The 18,035-nt window shown below is 36.1% G+C and overlaps 1 protein-coding gene across 7 annotated transcripts in view; it reads left to right on the top strand.

Moving 5' to 3' along the window:
* The window catches only part of DROSHA (drosha ribonuclease III), a 125,207-nt gene that overhangs the window by 52,441 nt on the left and 54,731 nt on the right, over positions 1–18,035 (top strand). For 6 of the 7 annotated variants that reach the window (XM_007097443.3, XM_007097446.3, XM_007097444.3 and 3 more), the window contains 4 exons: positions 265–434; positions 7,354–7,478; positions 9,114–9,213; positions 10,644–10,751. In XM_007097443.3, the coding sequence (XP_007097505.1) occupies positions 265–434; positions 7,354–7,478; positions 9,114–9,213; positions 10,644–10,751 (503 nt within the window). The remainder of the gene's footprint in view (positions 1–264; positions 435–7,353; positions 7,479–9,113; positions 9,214–10,643; positions 10,752–18,035) is intronic. The other variant, XM_015544399.2, reaches the window with a different exon arrangement.

The following is an 18,035-nucleotide window of genomic DNA, read 5'->3' on the forward strand; positions in this document are numbered from 1 at the left end:
TTATATTCATGCCTCACAAATGGAGCCTTTTATCATTTATAATGTTGTTGTTGCCATTTTAGTAAATGAGATGGTTTATGAGCACTGTTCATCAGTGAAACAAATGGCTTTTGTATTATTTGGCACCTGGTTAAACAATGTAAATTCTAAATTTCTTTTTTATAAATGTCCTTTTTTCCCCTTATTGTTTTGTTTTTCCTTATTCGGCTGATGATTGGCTGTTAAGTAGCCTTATTTTTCCCTCTCTTTCCACTCCTACTCTAGATGGAGGAAAGGAAGTGCTGTCCATGCACCAGATTCTCCTTTACTTATTACGGTGTAGCAAAGCCCTGGTTCCCGAAGAGGAGATCGCCAATATGCTTCAGTGGGAAGAACTTGAATGGCAGAAATACGCAGAAGAATGCAAAGGCATGATCGTCACCAACCCTGGAACGGTATGTTCTGGTGCTTTCACGTTCTGAGACTGAATTACATGTTCTGAGACTCTTTCCAGGTTTGAATGTTGACAAAAACAGTAACAAAACATTTTAAAAGTTTTAAGTATTCATTCTTGTCCTTTGAATAATTTTCCCTTTTTTAAATTTCATTTTATTTTTTTAATGTTTATTTATTTATTTGGGGGGGCAGAGAGAAAGGGAAACAGAACCCTAATCAGGCTCCACACTGTCAGCACAGAGCCCATTGTGGGGCTTGATTCCACAAACCATGAGATCATGACCTGAGCTGAAATCGAGAGTCAGGTGCTTAATGACTGAGCCACCCAGGTGCCCCAAGTAATTTTTCCTTTTAAATATTTAGTAAATAAAAAAAAATTGACAAGGTAGTCATATTGAGTAGTAAATTTCTCTGATTAGTAAATTTTGCCCATTATGGAGAATTTAAAAGTTTTTAGATATGTTCATATCTGATTTTTTTCTGAGTATAAAAGTAACATACTTCACTATAGAAAATTAAGATAATAGAGAAAACATCCCAGAGAAGACAATAAAAGTTATCCATGGTTCCATTTTCCAGAGATATTACTATTTACTTTTCTAACCTCTTTAGAGACTTTCATATTGTTTTAAAACAAAATTGGCATCATACAATTAAATATTAATATTCAGATGTTTTTCTTTTCTTCCTCTTCCAGAAACAACCACAAAATTAATTTTTCATAGTCTTAATTTCTTTATGAGTATAATTTGAAAAGGCTCCTAAGTTATTTAATTTACCCCCTATTATTGGACACCTAGGTTGCTTCCAGAGTTTTGCTGTCACAAATAGTGCTGTAGTGAATTTGTATATGCATGTATAAACACATATATACATAAATATGTATGTATCATTGATTATGTGTCCGTTTAATATTTTAGGAAGAAGTCCCATAAATGATATTAGTAGGCTGAAGATATACACATTTTAAAAAGTTTTTATTTATTTATTTTGAGAGAGACAGAGAGTGTGAGCAGGGGAGGGGCAGAGAAAGGGAGAATCTCAAGCACACGCCGCACTGTTAGTGCAGAGCCCGACAGGGGACTCAAACTCATGAAACTGTGAGATCATGGCCTGAGCTGAAACCAAGAGTTGGATGCTCAACTGACTGAGCTACTCAGGAGCCCCTGAAGATACGCACGTTTTTAAGGCTTTTGATACATGTTGTAAATTGCCTTCTAGAAAGGTTCTAAAATTTGCACTTTGACCGGGAGTATATGAGCATGCCCATGTCTCCATATTGGTTATAGTGTACTAGTTTAACAAAAATACTATCAATTTACCCAGGGGAAAAATTATGTAGTTCAGTATGTATTTTGGTTTCTAGCAAAAATTGGTATTTTAAATGTTTCTTGGCCTTTCATGTTTTCTTTTGATAATGACCTATTACTATCTCTTGTCTAATTTTCTTTTGTGATACTTGTCCTTTTTCATTGATCCTTTGCCATACTTATTACCAATATTTCCCATTTCTTTGTTTCTTATTTTTTTTTCTAAAAATTAGCCTGTAATGTTAATTCTTGAAGTAAAAATGAAAATATTAAGAGCAGAAAGTCAAAAGTTAAATAGATTCTCTTATGAAGAAAATGCTCTTTTGTATATTTATATGAATTAAAAGTTTTTTCTCTAAAGTATGTTACTGTAATCATAAAATAATTATATATTGGCTTCTTATCAGGGTAAAGTTTTCCAGAAATGGAGAATTAAAATATTTTTATGTAAAGAAACAGTAATCTATTTAAACAAAGCTGTTGTTTTTAAAAGGCTGCCAAATTGTTTAATAGCCTTGATTCATAAAAATAAAAACTCTGGATCAACTTTTTCTAGCATGACAGTAACATCTGTACAGACAAAATGTTACTATTTACAAATCAAACATTCCAGCTAATACTGATTGTTTCAAACAAATTTAGACAGTGAAAGTGCTTAATAAAAATATGTTTAAACATAAAACTTGTTTAAAACTTAATCATACAGTTTTTACAATTACATTGTTAGGCCACATAAATAATTGTTAAAGTAACTCTAAAATCTATAAGTCATAGCATTATGACAATATAACTGTGAATTTGGTTTTTCTTCTTAAATAGTTGCATTAATTTACATTTCTTCTGCCAGTTTTAAAGTGGGGTCAGAGGATGGGTGGGGGTGACGGTGGTGGGAGACACACCTTTTCATCTTGGTGGGTCTGCCTGAAGAGTCTCATGATCTGTAGTAGACACTTTGGGAACACTTTCACCCTGGGGCTTCCTTCCACAGAATGGCTAACATTTCCTAAAATCCTAGAATCAGTTGGAAAGCTTTTGAAAATGTAAGAATGCCCTGACTGTCCCCACCCATATATACTTCAAGTATGGGGCCCAAGGATCTCTAGTTTAAAAAAAATCCCGCAGTGCTTTTCTGATTCATCCATTGCTTGTTTTTGAGCCAAAGGCATTGAGGATATTTACTCCATTGCCATGATTATCATTTAGCTCCTTTGTTGAGGGACTACTGTTTGAGCTAGGTGTTAGTGAAGTACATAGATTATATATGTTGTTTGTCCGGACACAAACTCGTGGCATAGCCATGTGAAAGTAGTCTGCGATGAATTGTTGAATCAGTGGACTAGTCAGTCGAAAAGCCAATCAAGAAGGCCTGTAGTTTCAGGCGGGATCCCTGGACCAGGCTGCCAGGGATACTTCATAAAGGCTACAGGGAGGTCTTTAAGGAATCGGGAAATTGTAGAATTTATTGGCATGAATAAATTCATATACTTGGAAGGATAAATGGCCAGTTTTGAAGATAATGAAACCAGATTAATCAGGATGAAAGGTTTATGTTGGGAAGTAATCAGAAATAAATTAAGAAAGATAAGTTTGGGTGCCAGACTTGGTGACATGTTAAAATTAATAAAAATATGTTTAAAGGAGGAAAATATTCTGAAATTCAGTATCATGGAAACATCATTTCATTATATCTTTTACGAATAGAGCAGAGTAGATATGGCATCACATTTTATCCTCTGCAGTGCTTGCTTTGAAAGATTACCCAGTGGTAAGAATATTGGAGACTTTATTAAATTTTTCAAGCCATTATGGTCACATTAAGTACTTTATTGCTGCAGAACTTAAAAGAATTAATCTCCCTCCTGAGGCACTTTGCCTCTGCCAGGGAATACTTTGGTCATTAGCAAGAACTTTTTTTTATTCTTCCTCAAAGCTGGTATGATGGATATTGTAGGGTGTGGCCAAAGTCTAGAACTTATTTCATCTTGCCCCTCTGTAAATTTAGAGATGCTATAGATATTTTAAATCACAATTTCTTTGGTTGATGCCATAGCATGGTGTTTAAAATCATGAAAACATGAATAATTCACTGGCATTTTCAGTTGTGCGATTCCTCTTTTAAAACTGTATCCTGCTGCTTAGATATACAAAATCTCGGTAACATTTCTTAGACATAAATAACATGTTGCTACTGATGATGGGCGTTTAAATAATTTCATATTAGGTTACCTGTTTCTAGAAAATCTTCTCCAAGAAGTTTATTAATTTTGAGAGCAGAGTTCAACTTTTCCAAATACTAGTGAACTTTTGACTGTTAAGTGACATTTAAATATTCTTTTAAAACTTAAGTATACATTGTTTTCTAATCAATGTGTATGAATTTACACAGATGTATTTATTTTGTCACTTACTTGGATTTGTCAGATGGCTGAGTGGGGCTACAATTATTGGTAGGGTAACCAGCTTGTTTCAGTTGCTGGGGGTTTTCTCAGTTTTACCATTGAAACCCCTCTGTCCTGGTTAAACCAGGCCACCAACCAGACTCTGACTGTGGGCATTGCTGTATGGCAGAACGAATCTTATTGGCCTCCACGTGGATCAACTCTGTGGCATTTGGCTCTAAAGCAGCTGAGTCAAAGAGTTTAGTTTCTAATTAGGGACTGCTGTGAGAGCTGGATTATAAGCAAGGAGGTTATATAATAGCTTTTACCATCTTTTCACAAACTTCACCTTTTAGGATGAAAGAAAGGTATTTCACAAACAGTATGTTGTTAACTGAAGAAGGAAGCACCTGTTCACTTCTTCCTGTATTAGAATAAAAAAAATGAGGCTTCTATTAAAATTAAAAAGTGTTCTCCATGGACATAATGAGAAGCTTAACCATTTGGTTTTTGTACCACCATACCTTCTATTTTAAAGGTGTAGAATTAAAGGAATACATAAGATCGGGAGTAAGACAAGGATGCTCACTTTTATTCAACATGTATTGGAAGTCCTACCAGAGCAGTTAGGCAGGAAAAAGAAATAAAAGGCATCCAAATTGTATGGAAGAAGTAAAACTGTCACTATTTGTGGATGATATGACTTTATATATAGAAAACCTCTAAAGGTTCCACCAAAAAACTGTTAGAACCAATAAGTGAATTCAGTGTAGTTGTAGGGTAAAAAAAAATCAACACATAAAAATTTGTTGGATTTTTATATATTAACAGCAAACTATCAGAAAGAGAAATTAAGAAAACAGTCCCATCTATAATTACATCAAAAGAATAAGACACCTAGGAGGAAATTGAAACTAGGAAGTGAAAGGCCTGTCCTCTGAAAACTGTAAGACGTTGATGAAAGAAATTGAAGACACAAATGAAAAGGTGTTCTGTGCTCATGGATTGGAATTAATATTATTAAAATGTCCATATTGCTCACAGAAATCTGTGGATTCAGTGCAACCCCTATCAAAATTCTAATGGCATTTTTCACAGAAATAGGATAAACAATCCTAAAATTTGTGTGGAACCACAAAAGATTTTGACTAGCCAAAACAGTCTTAAGAAAGAACAGAGCTGGAGGCATCATGTTCCCTGATTTCAAACTATACAACAGGGCTATAGTAATCAAACAGTATGGCATTAGCAAAAAGAAAAATAGACACAATGATCAGTGGAACAGAATAGAGAGCCTGGGAATAAACTCCTGCATATATGGTAAATTAATTTATGACAAAGGAGGCAAGAATATACAATGGGGAAAGGAAGTCTCTTCAATAAATGGTGTTGGGAAAACTGGACAGCCACATGTGAAAGAATGAAATTGGACCACTACCTATGCCATATGCAAAAATTAACTCAAAATGGACTGAAGACTTGAATGTAAGATCTGAAACCATGAAACTTACAGGGGAAAACATAGGTGGAATCTCTTTGGCATTGGTCTGGGCAATGATGTTTTCGTACCGGACTCCAAAAACGCAAAGGCAACAAAGGCAAAAGTAAACAAATGGAACTACATCAAACTGAAAAACTTGTGTTCAGTGAAGATCATCAACAAAATGAAAAGGCCACCTACTGAATGGGAGAAGATATTTGCAAATCAGATATCCAATAAAGGGTTAATATCCAAAATATATAAAGAACTCACACAGTTCAATAACCAAAAAACCCAAATAATTTGATTAAAAATGGACAGAAGATCTGAATAGACATTTTTCCAGAGAAGATACAAATGGCCAACAGGCATATGAAAAGATGCTCAACATCACTAATCATTAGGAAAATGCAAATCAAAATCATGAATTGTCACCTTGTACCTTTCAGAATGGCTATTACCAAAATGACAAGAAATAACAAGTGTTGGTGAGGGTGTGGAGAAAAAGTAACCCTTGTATACTATTGGGAGTGTACATTGGTGCAGTCACTGTGGAGAACAGTATGGAGGTTCCTCAAAAAACTGAAAATATACCACATGACCCATGAGTTCCACTTCTGAGTATTTATTTGAAGGAAACAGAACCACGAATTCAAAAAGATATGAACGTTTATGTTCTAGCAGTATTATTTACAGTAGTCAAGATACGGAAAAAAATCGGTGTTCATCAGTAGATGAATACACACACACAATGGAATAGTGCTCAGCCATAAAAAAGAATAAAATCTTACCATTTACAACAACATGAATGGACCTTGATGGTATTACCCTAAGTGAAATAAGTCCCAGAAAAAGACAAACACTGTATGATTTCCCTTACATGTGAAATCAAAAAACAAAATGAATGGACAAAGCAAAGCCAAACTTAGATACAGAGAACAGATTGATGGTTGCCAGAGAGGAAGGGGAGCGGGCAAAATGAGTGAAGGGGATCAAGAGGTATACACTTTCAGTTATAAAATATATAAGTCATGGCGATGTAATGTAAAGCATAGTGAGTATAAGTCAGTAATACTGTGTTGCATATTTGGAAGTTGCCAAGAAAAGATCTTGAAGGTTCTTATCATAAGAAAAAATTTTGTAGCTTTGTATGGTGACAGTTGCTAACTAGACTGTGGTGATCATTTCATGGTGTATACAAATATTGAATTATTATGTCCTATACCTGAAACCAATATAATCATATATATGAATTCTACTGCAATTTAAACAAAAGAAAGGAAAAAACAAGGTACATAGAGAACTAATGGAAAAAAATATGGAGAGAGGCATCTGTGTACCCTGAGTAGAAGTAAGCCATTCATTTGATATGTGAAATGAAACAGAATAAGCCAGCACATTTCTTCCCTGTAATGTGGAATATTTCCCCTGTGTCTTTAGAGAGGTTAAGGAAAAGTTATATCTGACTAGGTGTCCTTTTAAAAGTTTAATTTTTAAAGGTTTCTATGTGGACTACAAAAAAGGACAGACTCATTGTTCATTATGCCAAATGGCATAGACTCATTTACAGGGATGACATTATAGTTTTTATATAGAATAGCTGCTATGATTAAAGTATTTTAAATGACATTTTCCCTTGGGGGATGAGGCTTTCCCAGAAAAAAACCCGATTGATTTCTTCCTTACTTAGGTTAAAGTCAATATTGAAAGTCTTCTTATGGGAATAAACGGCTTTGATTTTTCTCTCTAGAAACCTAGCTCTGTCCGCATTGATCAACTGGATCGTGAACAGTTCAACCCTGATGTGATTACTTTTCCGATTATCGTCCATTTTGGGATACGCCCTGCACAGTTGAGTTATGCAGGAGATCCACAGTAAGATATTTCTCAGTGTTTGTCATAGCCAATTTCACCTTCTACTAACAGCTGAATTAGCAGAGGAATACCCTTTAGTGGATGCTTTCTTTGTAAAAAATTAAGACCTGAAATGAGCCATGTTTCCAAATTTAGGTTACCAAATGAAACACGTTTTGGTAGCTCCTGAAGAATTATTTTCTCTATTGATTTAACTGTAGGTAATTATTATTCAATAGGATTATCCTTGGCAGTTTTGGTCAACATGAGTCCTGTATGTTTTTAACCTTTAAGGAACTTTTCCTTTATTCATCATTATAATATTTATTGTTATTATTATTATTTACTTTTCCAGTGTACTCTAGAGGAAAGTAACACCATGTTGGTTCCTAGCACTGCCGGATTTATGCAGAGTTCTATTTTGGGAGGCATCTTAATAAGCTCAGGATCCTATGCAAAGTCAAAGGTTGTGTTCTAAGGAGAAGGCATGACTTCTGACTCTTAGAATTGATGTTACTTTCCACGTTTGAGTTTTTCCAACTCGCTTGTTAGTGTTTTTCTGGGAGAAGCTGAGGATGTGTGGGAATAGAAATAATTCCATTATATTCTTCAGAAGTGTTTGGATTTCCTACCTCGTTAAACAAACGAAAAAATGGTTTCCTGACTTAATTTTTTTTTTTAAGGATTCATAATGGGAGAAAAGGGCATGGGAGATTTTCAATTCATAAATACAATTCTGGCTGATACATTAGAAGAGGCTAAAGGGTTTTGTTCTTTTTTTCCCCCCTTTGGATAAAAGTATGAAGCAGTGAACCAGGCACTGTGTAAGTACTTCTTTCTTTCCTCCATTCTCTAAAAAATTGTTACCAAAAAGGAGAGACCCAGCTAAGGCCAAGAAAGGAGCAGTTTGAATATGACAAAATTCTTTGAAAGTCCCTTCTTGTCAAAAATGTTAGTAGAATGTGATAGGCTGTCGTGGACTCTCCGATGGCAGGACTGTGTGCTGCTAAAGGACCGCATTTCTCTTCATTCCCAGGACGCTTTAACAGGATCCTTTACACTGAGCCAGCTTATCCCATATTTGGCTGCAACAAATAAGCTTATTTTTGTCATGGTAAATACAAATTGGTGCACACCATTCGTCTTTTTCCTTCTCCAGTGGAGAAATGGAGACATCTGTGTAGCTTGGGTTTTGGCATGGATGGGGTTCTCTTTTCTAATATTCTCCAGCTTTTATTTTCAATGTAGGCAGTTCAGAGACCGACAGTATGCTTGTTAAGTAAGGGATCTTTCTTTCAACAACCTCAGAAAGTACATATTTAAATAAAATAGGTAATGATGAGAAATGATACATATTTCTGTTGGTTTTTATGTTTCTTTGGAATTCTTTCCAGAGAGATTCAGGCATATAGTGACACCTCATTTTCAACACAGACTTATAATAATGAACTTAATTACTAGGTTCCAGATGACTCTTGGTCATCCTGCCCCACTGCCCCCAAATCATATCCTTCCTTAGAATGAAGGTTTGTTACCATTAAGGATCTCCAAAAGAATGTAATTTATGATTCAGCAGGCCTATTAAAACAACTGGTTTTATTGCACTTCAGATTCTCATACTCCTTGTCTGAGATGTCTGTCTGTCCTTTTCCTTAGGTACCAGAAACTGTGGAAGAGTTATGTGAAACTTCGCCACCTCCTAGCAAATAGTCCCAAAGTTAAACAAACTGACAAACAGAAGCTGGCACAAAGGGAGGTTGGTATCAAATCCTGTTCTGTGATAAATGATGATGTGCTTCAGATTTATTTCAAGATTATTGCATTACACCATTCTTCTAGAATAAGGTGGAAAAACACTTAAAAATATCATACTTTTTCCTCACATTGGTATATAGATTGATTTTCTTTTCCATCTTTCAGTATCTAAGCATTTTCCCCCTAAAAAGGCCAGTTTCTTCATGGATTCCTACGATTGGGAATAAATGTATCTTTTAGAAATTTTCCAAATTTTAAAACTTGCTAGGTCAGTTTTTTATCATTAATTAGACTGCATATAGTACAACGTGGGTCTTACTCAAGTTTCTTCATCTTAAGGTTGTAAAAGATTATCTTCCATATGTCTGTTAGTTTAGTAGGGTGAACTTCTAAGGTTTTATATCCCAAATTCCATATTTTTTACTAATGGGTAGTATTATCCCTGTATTCCAGGATTATTTATGTTTTAATTCTTAATTCATAATTTTAAGAATAAGTGGATTCAATGTCAACATAGATTTTATCTCATTGAAGTTTTATTCTGCTTTGGTAGTATAAGAGAACCAGACTTTGAAGATGGGAAAAGCGTTTGAATTCTGGTCTTGTCCACTTCCTGTGATTTGAGCCAGACATCTTCATTAAAAAGGAGGGAAACAAGGCTAAGAGAGGCTGACTCAAATTTCTCTCTGTTGGTGGACCCAGGGAAATAGGTGCTTGTGTGGACTTCTGAAATACTCCATTGAACTTTCCCCCCAATGGTATTTGGTCTGTGGTAGGCACTTAATGGTGGGAGTGGTGCAGTAGTTGTTGTTGTGAGTTCCTGTGAGATGAGTTCCTGTGAGATTCTTATTGAGTAAGCATACAAATATAAAATTATTTTTTATAATTAGTTTTTTGAAGGGAGGTAAAAGAGTCTTGCAAAGTCTTGATTATGTCTTGCAAAAGTTTTGAATCATTGTCTTTTTAAAATAAAATGTACCCCTGCAAGAGTTTTTGTAAGGGTTTTGCAAATTAGAAGCAACTTTTAGAATTAGGTGGGTTGCAGGTTAATTTACTGATTGTCTTTCTTAGATGTAAATGCTTAACATAAGGCTTGATATAAGTATAATTTTTACATGATGATTTTAAGTCCCAAACATCACATTTTGTTTATCAGTACAAGGTCATTTTTTACTTGAACTCACCAGAATAGTCGATTTGGTTTAGATTTTTTTTCTTATGTAGTTACCAAGAAAGACCGACTTACACCCAAGGCTTTGAGGATCCTGGCCTTCATTTCAAATAAAATATTGTAATTTGGCATAAAGAGGTTTGAATACCTGAATATAAGGGTGATATTCAGTGAATCCAGCTTATAGTCTAATGCTTGATGTTTGGCTTAATATTACCTTACAACTGTCAGGTTACTTATCGTAATGAGTTCTTTTTTAGGAAGCGCTCCAAAAAATACGACAGAAGAATACAATGAGGCGAGAAGTGACTGTGGAGCTGAGTAGTCAAGGATTTTGGAAAACTGGCATCCGTTCTGATGTCTGTCAGGTGATGACGCCTCTGAGAACACAATTATACCTATATATCTCTTTTTTTAAAAGACATCTGCCACTGAAGTTTACCTAATATCTATGAATTTCCGTAGAACATACTGTCTTATAGCTAAATGGAACACCAACCATAAATTGTTTTCTGTTGTTTGGGTTTTGTTTTTGTGTCCATTTTCAAGTTGTCTTGTTCAGTTTTGTGTGTGTGTGTGCACGTGTATGTGTGTGCCACTGCGTGTGTACACGTGTGCATGTGCGCAGTGGTGGGCAGTTACTTAGTAGTACTAAATTCTGTCTCTGCATGTTGAGTGAAGGCAAGTCTGTTCTTGAAATGCCCCCGCCTGTTCGCAGCACCTGTGTGGGTGCTTCTGAAAAGAGCTCCAGCAGCTCTACAGGCAGACTCCTGAAGGTGGTGTGTACAAACTTTCCAGACAGATGACTCAAACTTATACTTTAGAGAATTGAAGGCATTAATGAACAGAACCAGTGTAAATTTCATATTTGAGCCAAATGATAATTGTTTTTGATGGGTGAACTAATAGAAGAACAATTCAGCTATATATGACTGTCTCACTAGTAACTATTTTTGTTTTCCCTATGAGTGGAATTTATACCAGATTAGAGATTCCTAAAACCGAGCATCTCCCTGGGCTCTTCACTTGATTCTTTTGTTATGATTGGTACTGGTTATGCTCCATGGGAATTACAGTAGCAGAAATGAGTACACAGGCAGGGATCAAGTAATGTAGTTCACTGTGTTCAGGCTTTTGGAAGAATACTTACAGGCTTCCACTTAATTCTGTTTTGATGGTAGTATATATTGTAGTCAGTTCAAGCAGTCTTAGGAATTTATTTCATCATAATGAGGTTTATTTTTTCCTTAAGTCGGTGTTGGCATTTAATTATTATATTGAACAGTGGGATTTAATCTTATCATTAAATGTATTGCTGTGTAATTCATTTATGTTGTGATGTCTGGAGCTACATATTTTTGTGTTAAGATTAATTGCTATTGATGCAGTGTTACTAAATAGTTTGAGAATAGTTACCAACAGTGGCAACCACCTATATCTACCAAGTCTTCAGTTACTTTGTTAACTGACCAATTTTTTTTTTTACCATAAGTACTTTCAGGAGTGAGTATCTCTGTTGATTCTTTCTTAAAGCCACTTGAAGCCATGATACCCAGGTTTTCAGTTTCTCCCAAACCAACATAATGTCATCCTAAGGTAGACATTATAAGAACAATATGTGGAATGTTCAACAATCTGTTCAAAATCTGGTGCTTTCAGTGATGAGTCAGAATTGATAGAGACATCATAAAATTGTGGAACATTATAAACTGGAAGGAACCTTAGAGATCTTTCAGTTCAGTGGGTTTTAAACGTGTGTGTGTGTGGTTTTTTTTTTTTTTTTGACAAAACCCTATAGAGCCCTAATTTGTAAAAAGATAGAAAATAACTAAGGGGTGGTGGGAGTGGATGGAGTATCCTGTTGTATTGATTTCCACCCTTGTAGCAGGCCCTAAGGCAGTTTTGTTCCACTGGACACAATTTTGTTTAAAGTATTGAGCCCTTGGGGCACCTGGGTGACTAAGTTAAGCATCCATTCTTGATCTGATCTTGATTGGCTTGGGTCATGATCTCACTTGTTGTGAGATTGAGCCCCACCTCTGCTCTGTGCTGGGCAGTTGGCTCCATGCTGGGCTTGGAGCCTGCTTAAGATTCTCTCCATCTCCTTCTGCCTCTCTCCCTATCCTCAAAATAAATAAATAAATAAATAAATACAAAATAAAATTAAAATAAAACAAAGAGCCCTTTTCCCCCCCTTTCTTTCAGTGAAATGCGTGCATATGGGTGCTGAATAATCTTTTCCACTGCAGTTCTGTGTTCTTCAGCTGTGTCACAGATTTCTTATTCTGGCTTGTCAGCTAGATTAGAAGTAGCTGGAGGACTAGGTTATCATCTCTTTATGTATTATATTTAACCTTCTGTCTGGAGATTGGCAGGCAAAAGCACTCAGTTAATTCCTTTTACTAACTGGTCAGAGAAATTGGACCCTGATTAAAACTCCTGCCAAGGTGAGTACTCCTTGATCTAATAATAGTCCTTTGCTCTGAAGGACTCCCACTCTCCCAAAGACAACTGCCATCTGTTTAGAAGCCATGCTTCCAGTCTCCATCCTATTTTTTACAAGTAATGTTGGCTTTATTTAATTTCTTATCCTAGAATAAATGTTTCTTTTTGTGTGTGTTCCTGAAATCAGATGGCAGGTGGCATGTAATAATGCAGTTTAAAACATTCAAACTAAAGGCATTTAGTATGTTTGGTAATGAAGAATAAGAATCTGAGAAAGAGCAGTTAAATGAAATTATACACTGAATACTTTGAGTAATCCTGAAGCCTGTGAATAGGTAGACTCATACCTAATTTTTTTTTTAAGTTATTTATTTATTTTGAGACAGAGAGCACACAAGCAGAGGAGGGGCAGAGAGAGTGGGAGAGAAAGAGAATCCCCAGCAGGCCCCGCCCTGACAGTGCAGAGCCTGATGCAGGGCTTGGACCCACGAACCACGAGATCATGACCTGAGCCGAAACCCAAGTCAGATGCTTAACTGACTGAGCCAGCCAGGCGCCCCTCACACTTAATTTTAAGGGAAAAAAAACCACTTCTCTAAAATTCTCAGGGGTTGGGCAGGGGAAGGATTCTCTATTTGGTAACACATTGATGTAGAACCCACTGTTCATGAGTAATAATTGCTACTAGATTGCTGGCAAAAGCCTTTTGATGTTATCTTGCTGCCTCTGAGATGAAACTGTTGTCACACATCTGAGGAGGAGAAACTTAAGTACCAGCCCTTTATTCTAGATGTATAACCTCCCACCAGAGAAGTTACAGGGTTGTTAACGAGGTTAGAAAATTCTATCTGATGCTCCAACCAATGTGAGGAGGAATGGGAAGCTAGGTGTGGGCCTGTAACCTATAATTACATGTGAACTAAATGCAGACTTGAAACTGTGTTTAGAGACAAACTATTGAAAGATTTATTCTGTGTTGCTGTTTATTAGAGTGAATTCTAGGTAACATGGGAGGAAAAAAAGCAAGAATTAAAACCTGAAACCAAGGCTGAAAAATTCAACAGTAGGACTCAGAAAAGGAAGAAAGGCAGCATGTTGCTACAGGATCTGTATTTTAAGAGTGGGGTTCTGCCCACTGAGGTTGAATTGGTATCTTATAGAAGTAGGTGCCTGTACCCTCTGCTATGGTAAGGAGGTAGATGGTCCATGGGAATCAATAAACTGAACCATAAGAATGGAGAATGGATAAATGTGACAAACAGAGACACCAAAAAAGAAGCAAGGAATCTGCCACCATTATGGTTATATAGCCCATATAAGGCTTATCCCAAACTGGGGAGATGAACTCATTGAGAAAACTAAGGAGGCACAGGTGCATGGAGAATTGCTGTTGGTGCTAGGGAGACAAGCTGAGTTGTGGTGGTTGGTCTTTGTACTGGGTAGATCCAGGGCTATATTTGGATGCATTAATAGCTGTGCTGTCTTCCCATAGTAACTCTGGAATGGAATGGAGGGCTGCCTTGCTGGATCACAATAACTGATACTCTCGCTTCATGATTTATCAAGGGGACTGAACAGTGTAAAGAAATATCTCTAGGGATTAAGAGTTTTGGACAACACATTGAAGGAGTCATTTTCTAAGTTTGAACTTGGGAGAGAAAATGGAGATTTATACCTCTGAGAGACATATGGCTTCACAGTTACTGATAACAAATTTTTGGACAATGAGAGGTACTTGATTTTTTTATTTTATTTTTTTGAACTGGAGATGTCGTGCTTCTCGTAATGGAAGAAAAGGAGATTTTGCTTGATGGCTGACTGGCCTGATAGAGAACTGTTAAAATTACATTTTTATTATACAAATTTCAGACATATAAAAGGTCAGGGAGAAAAGTGTAATGAACTCTTTGTAGTCCTCACACGGCCTCAGTGGTTATCAGCAGCATTTCTGTAATATCAAATACCAGCCAGTGTTCATGTTTTCCTGTCTGTTAGATCTGTGTCAGTCTGCTTGAATTGGGATTCAAACAAGATTCATACATTGCGATGAGTTGATGTATTTTAAGTCTCTTTACCCTAAGTTCTCATTCCATTTTCCCTTTGTTTTCCTTGCAAATTTTTGTTATTGAAGAAACTCAAATCTCGTGTTCAGTAATGGTAGTGTTCCTGCGGTCTGATCTGATCTGAATTTTGCTGATTGTAACTTTATGGTATCATTTAACATGTGCTTCTCTCCCTTGTATATCCTATACATTGTTATAAACTGCTGTCTAATACAATACTACTGGCTACACATGGGTTTATAAACTTAAATTAATTAGAATTAAATGAAATTAGGGGTGCCTGGATATCTGTTAAGGGTCTGACTTAGACTCAGGTCATGATCTCACGGTTTGTGAATTCGAGCCCCATGTTGGGCTCTGTGCTGACAGCTCAGAGCCAGGAGCCTGCTTTGGATTCTGTGTCTCCCTCTCTTTGTGTCCCTCCCCGACTTGTGCTCTGTCTCTCAAAAATAAATAAATATGAAAATATTTTTTTTAGAATTAAATGAAATTAAAAATTCAGTTCTTAGTTGTCCTAGCCACAGTTCAAGCCCTTATTAGACACATCTTGCTATTGCCTCTTATAACAGCAGAGATGCAGAATATTTTCATCATCATAGGACGTTCTGTTGAATGGCACTGATCACTTGTAAGTGTATTTTTTTGCGCAACCTACTCTTAAGTGGTAGTGTGGTGTCTCTCTCCCTGTCTCTTTTTATTGTAAGTGGATTATTTAAGGGTGCCTGGGTGGCTCAGTCAGTTAAGCATCCATCTGACTTCGACTCAGGTCATGATCTCATGGTTCTTGAGTTCGAGCCCTGTGTTGAGCTCTGTGCTGACCGCTGACACCTGGAGCCTGGCGCCTGCTCTGGATTCTGTGTCTCCCTCTCTCTCTGCCCCTCCCCCTCTCACACTCTGTCTCTTTCTCTCTCACAAATAAATAAACATTAAAAAAAAATTGTAAGTGGATTATCCAAACATTTAATAGTTCTTTTAGAGAGTAAATTCTGTTCATAGAAATCTGACTTAATCAGACCATTTTTCAATTGAAGAAATAAGTCTTTGAATTGGAATGTATTTCTCCCCAGTCGTATACCTTATTTTAAAAATTGAAGTATAGTTGACATAAAATTAAATTAGTTTCACGTATACAACATAGTGATTCAGCAACTGTATACATGATGAAATACCACAATAAGTGTATTACAGTATTATTGACAATATTCCCTATGGTATACTTTTTACCTCTGTGACTTATTTATTTTATAACTGGAAGTTTGTAACTCTTAATCCCCTTTACCTATTTCGTCCATTTTCCCAATCCCCTCCTGTTGGCAATCTCCAGTTTGTTTTCTATATTTATGAGTATTTCTCTCTTTTGTTATTGTTTGTTCATTTGTTTTGTTTTTTAGATTCTACATGTAAGTAAGTCATAAGGTTTTTTGCCTTTCTCTGTCTGGCTTATTTCACTTAACATAATACCTTCTGGGTCCATCCATGGTCTCTCTTTTGTGTGTAGCATTTTTAGTCACTAATGAATTATGACCTAGACCCAGTAATTCACTAAGAGCTTCCAAAGTGATATTTTAATTCTTTCTGCATTTATTAGTTAGAATACTTTAAAAAAGAATCTTTCCCTCATCAACTATTTGATATTCATACCAAAAAAAGTACTCATTTTTCTTTAATACACTAATAATAGTCCCAGGATAACAATATTAATGGCACCGATTATGGGAAGCAGTTGTTTGGGGGTATTCCTTTTTATCTGTGATTATCTACAGATATGACACAAGGCATGCACACACATTACTGTGGTTTGGTCACTTGTGCTTATATCACAAACTGGGTACACAGATTCATTTATTTCATTTGACTTTTGATTTAAAGTGTTTCTTTTAGAAAGTATTGTTTTGTAAATCTGTAAAATATTTTCCATGTTTCCAAACTCAGGTTTATAAAGCCAAGTCTGTTTTAAAAAAAATCTAACTTGTATCTCTTTCCTCTACTCCTTTCTTGCCCCTCTGCACCCCTAAGGGTAGCCATCTTTTAGAAATGGTTTAATTTTTTCCTTTAATATAAGAAAACACGGACACACGCGCGCGCACACGCATGCATACATTCTTTGTATGTTTGGCCTCCCCGCTGTCAAACTGTTTTTTGTTATGTGGTCCCTGTGAGCTCCATTTTCGTTGTTTGTTTGTTTTTTCTTTTTTTCTTTTTACATCTCTTTATATTCAGGAAGGTTCATAATTCTGTATGAATGGTTATCTTTTTATTAACACCTTTGTAGTCTAATGAAACTTCTCCCTCCCCTCCTATGTGTGTCCCATTGCCCATTATTGAAAATAAATGATTATTATTTCTTGTGCTTCTCTCTCTCATCCAGCACCTAATTTGAAGTGATTATCCTTTTTTTAAAAATGTTTATTTATTTTTCAGAGAGAGAGAGAGTGAGCACGAGCAGGGGAGGGGCAGAGAGAGAGGGAGACAGAATCCAAAGCAGTCTCTAGGTTCTGAGCTGTCAGCCCAGAGCCCAACATGGGGCTTGAACTCACAAACTGAGAACATGACCTGAGCTGAAGTCGAATGCCCAATTGAGCCACTCTGGTGCCCCTCAAGTGATTATCCTTTTGCTGCAAGTTAGTATTTATGAGACACACAGCAGCCTCATCCCTACTCTTCATGGACTTCACGTTCTCCCCTCATTTTCTGATAGTTGTAGTAATCTGTTAGAGTATTAGGCATTTTCTATAATGTTGACTCACTTATTGATTATCTGTAGTTAAAAATATATTTGAAGGTAATTGCTAGTTTATATGGCAGTGTCTATCCCCCTTGTTTTGATTGTCTGAGCTCCTTTCTGGCAGATTCCTTAAGAAGGGCTTATTGAAACAATTATCCTTAAGGTCCTGCATGTTCCTAACCCTTTGTCTTTAAATATAAAGGCCACCTAAACTAGATTTAAAATTTGTGAGTTATGTTTTCTTTTTTTAACATCTTAAATATGTTCTCTTTGTTATCTGGCATAAAGCTCTGTTGTCAAAAGTGTGATAATATGAATTTTATAAGTGACTTGGCCCTTTTGTCTCAGTGCCTAAAGGATTTTTTTCCTTTAAAAACTAATAATAGCCATACTAGAATATGTCTCAGCTTTTTTGGTTA

The sequence above is a fragment of the Panthera tigris genome, chromosome A1 (genome assembly GCF_018350195.1).
Source record: "Panthera tigris isolate Pti1 chromosome A1, P.tigris_Pti1_mat1.1, whole genome shotgun sequence".
Classification (NCBI taxonomy): domain Eukaryota; kingdom Metazoa; phylum Chordata; class Mammalia; order Carnivora; family Felidae; genus Panthera; species Panthera tigris.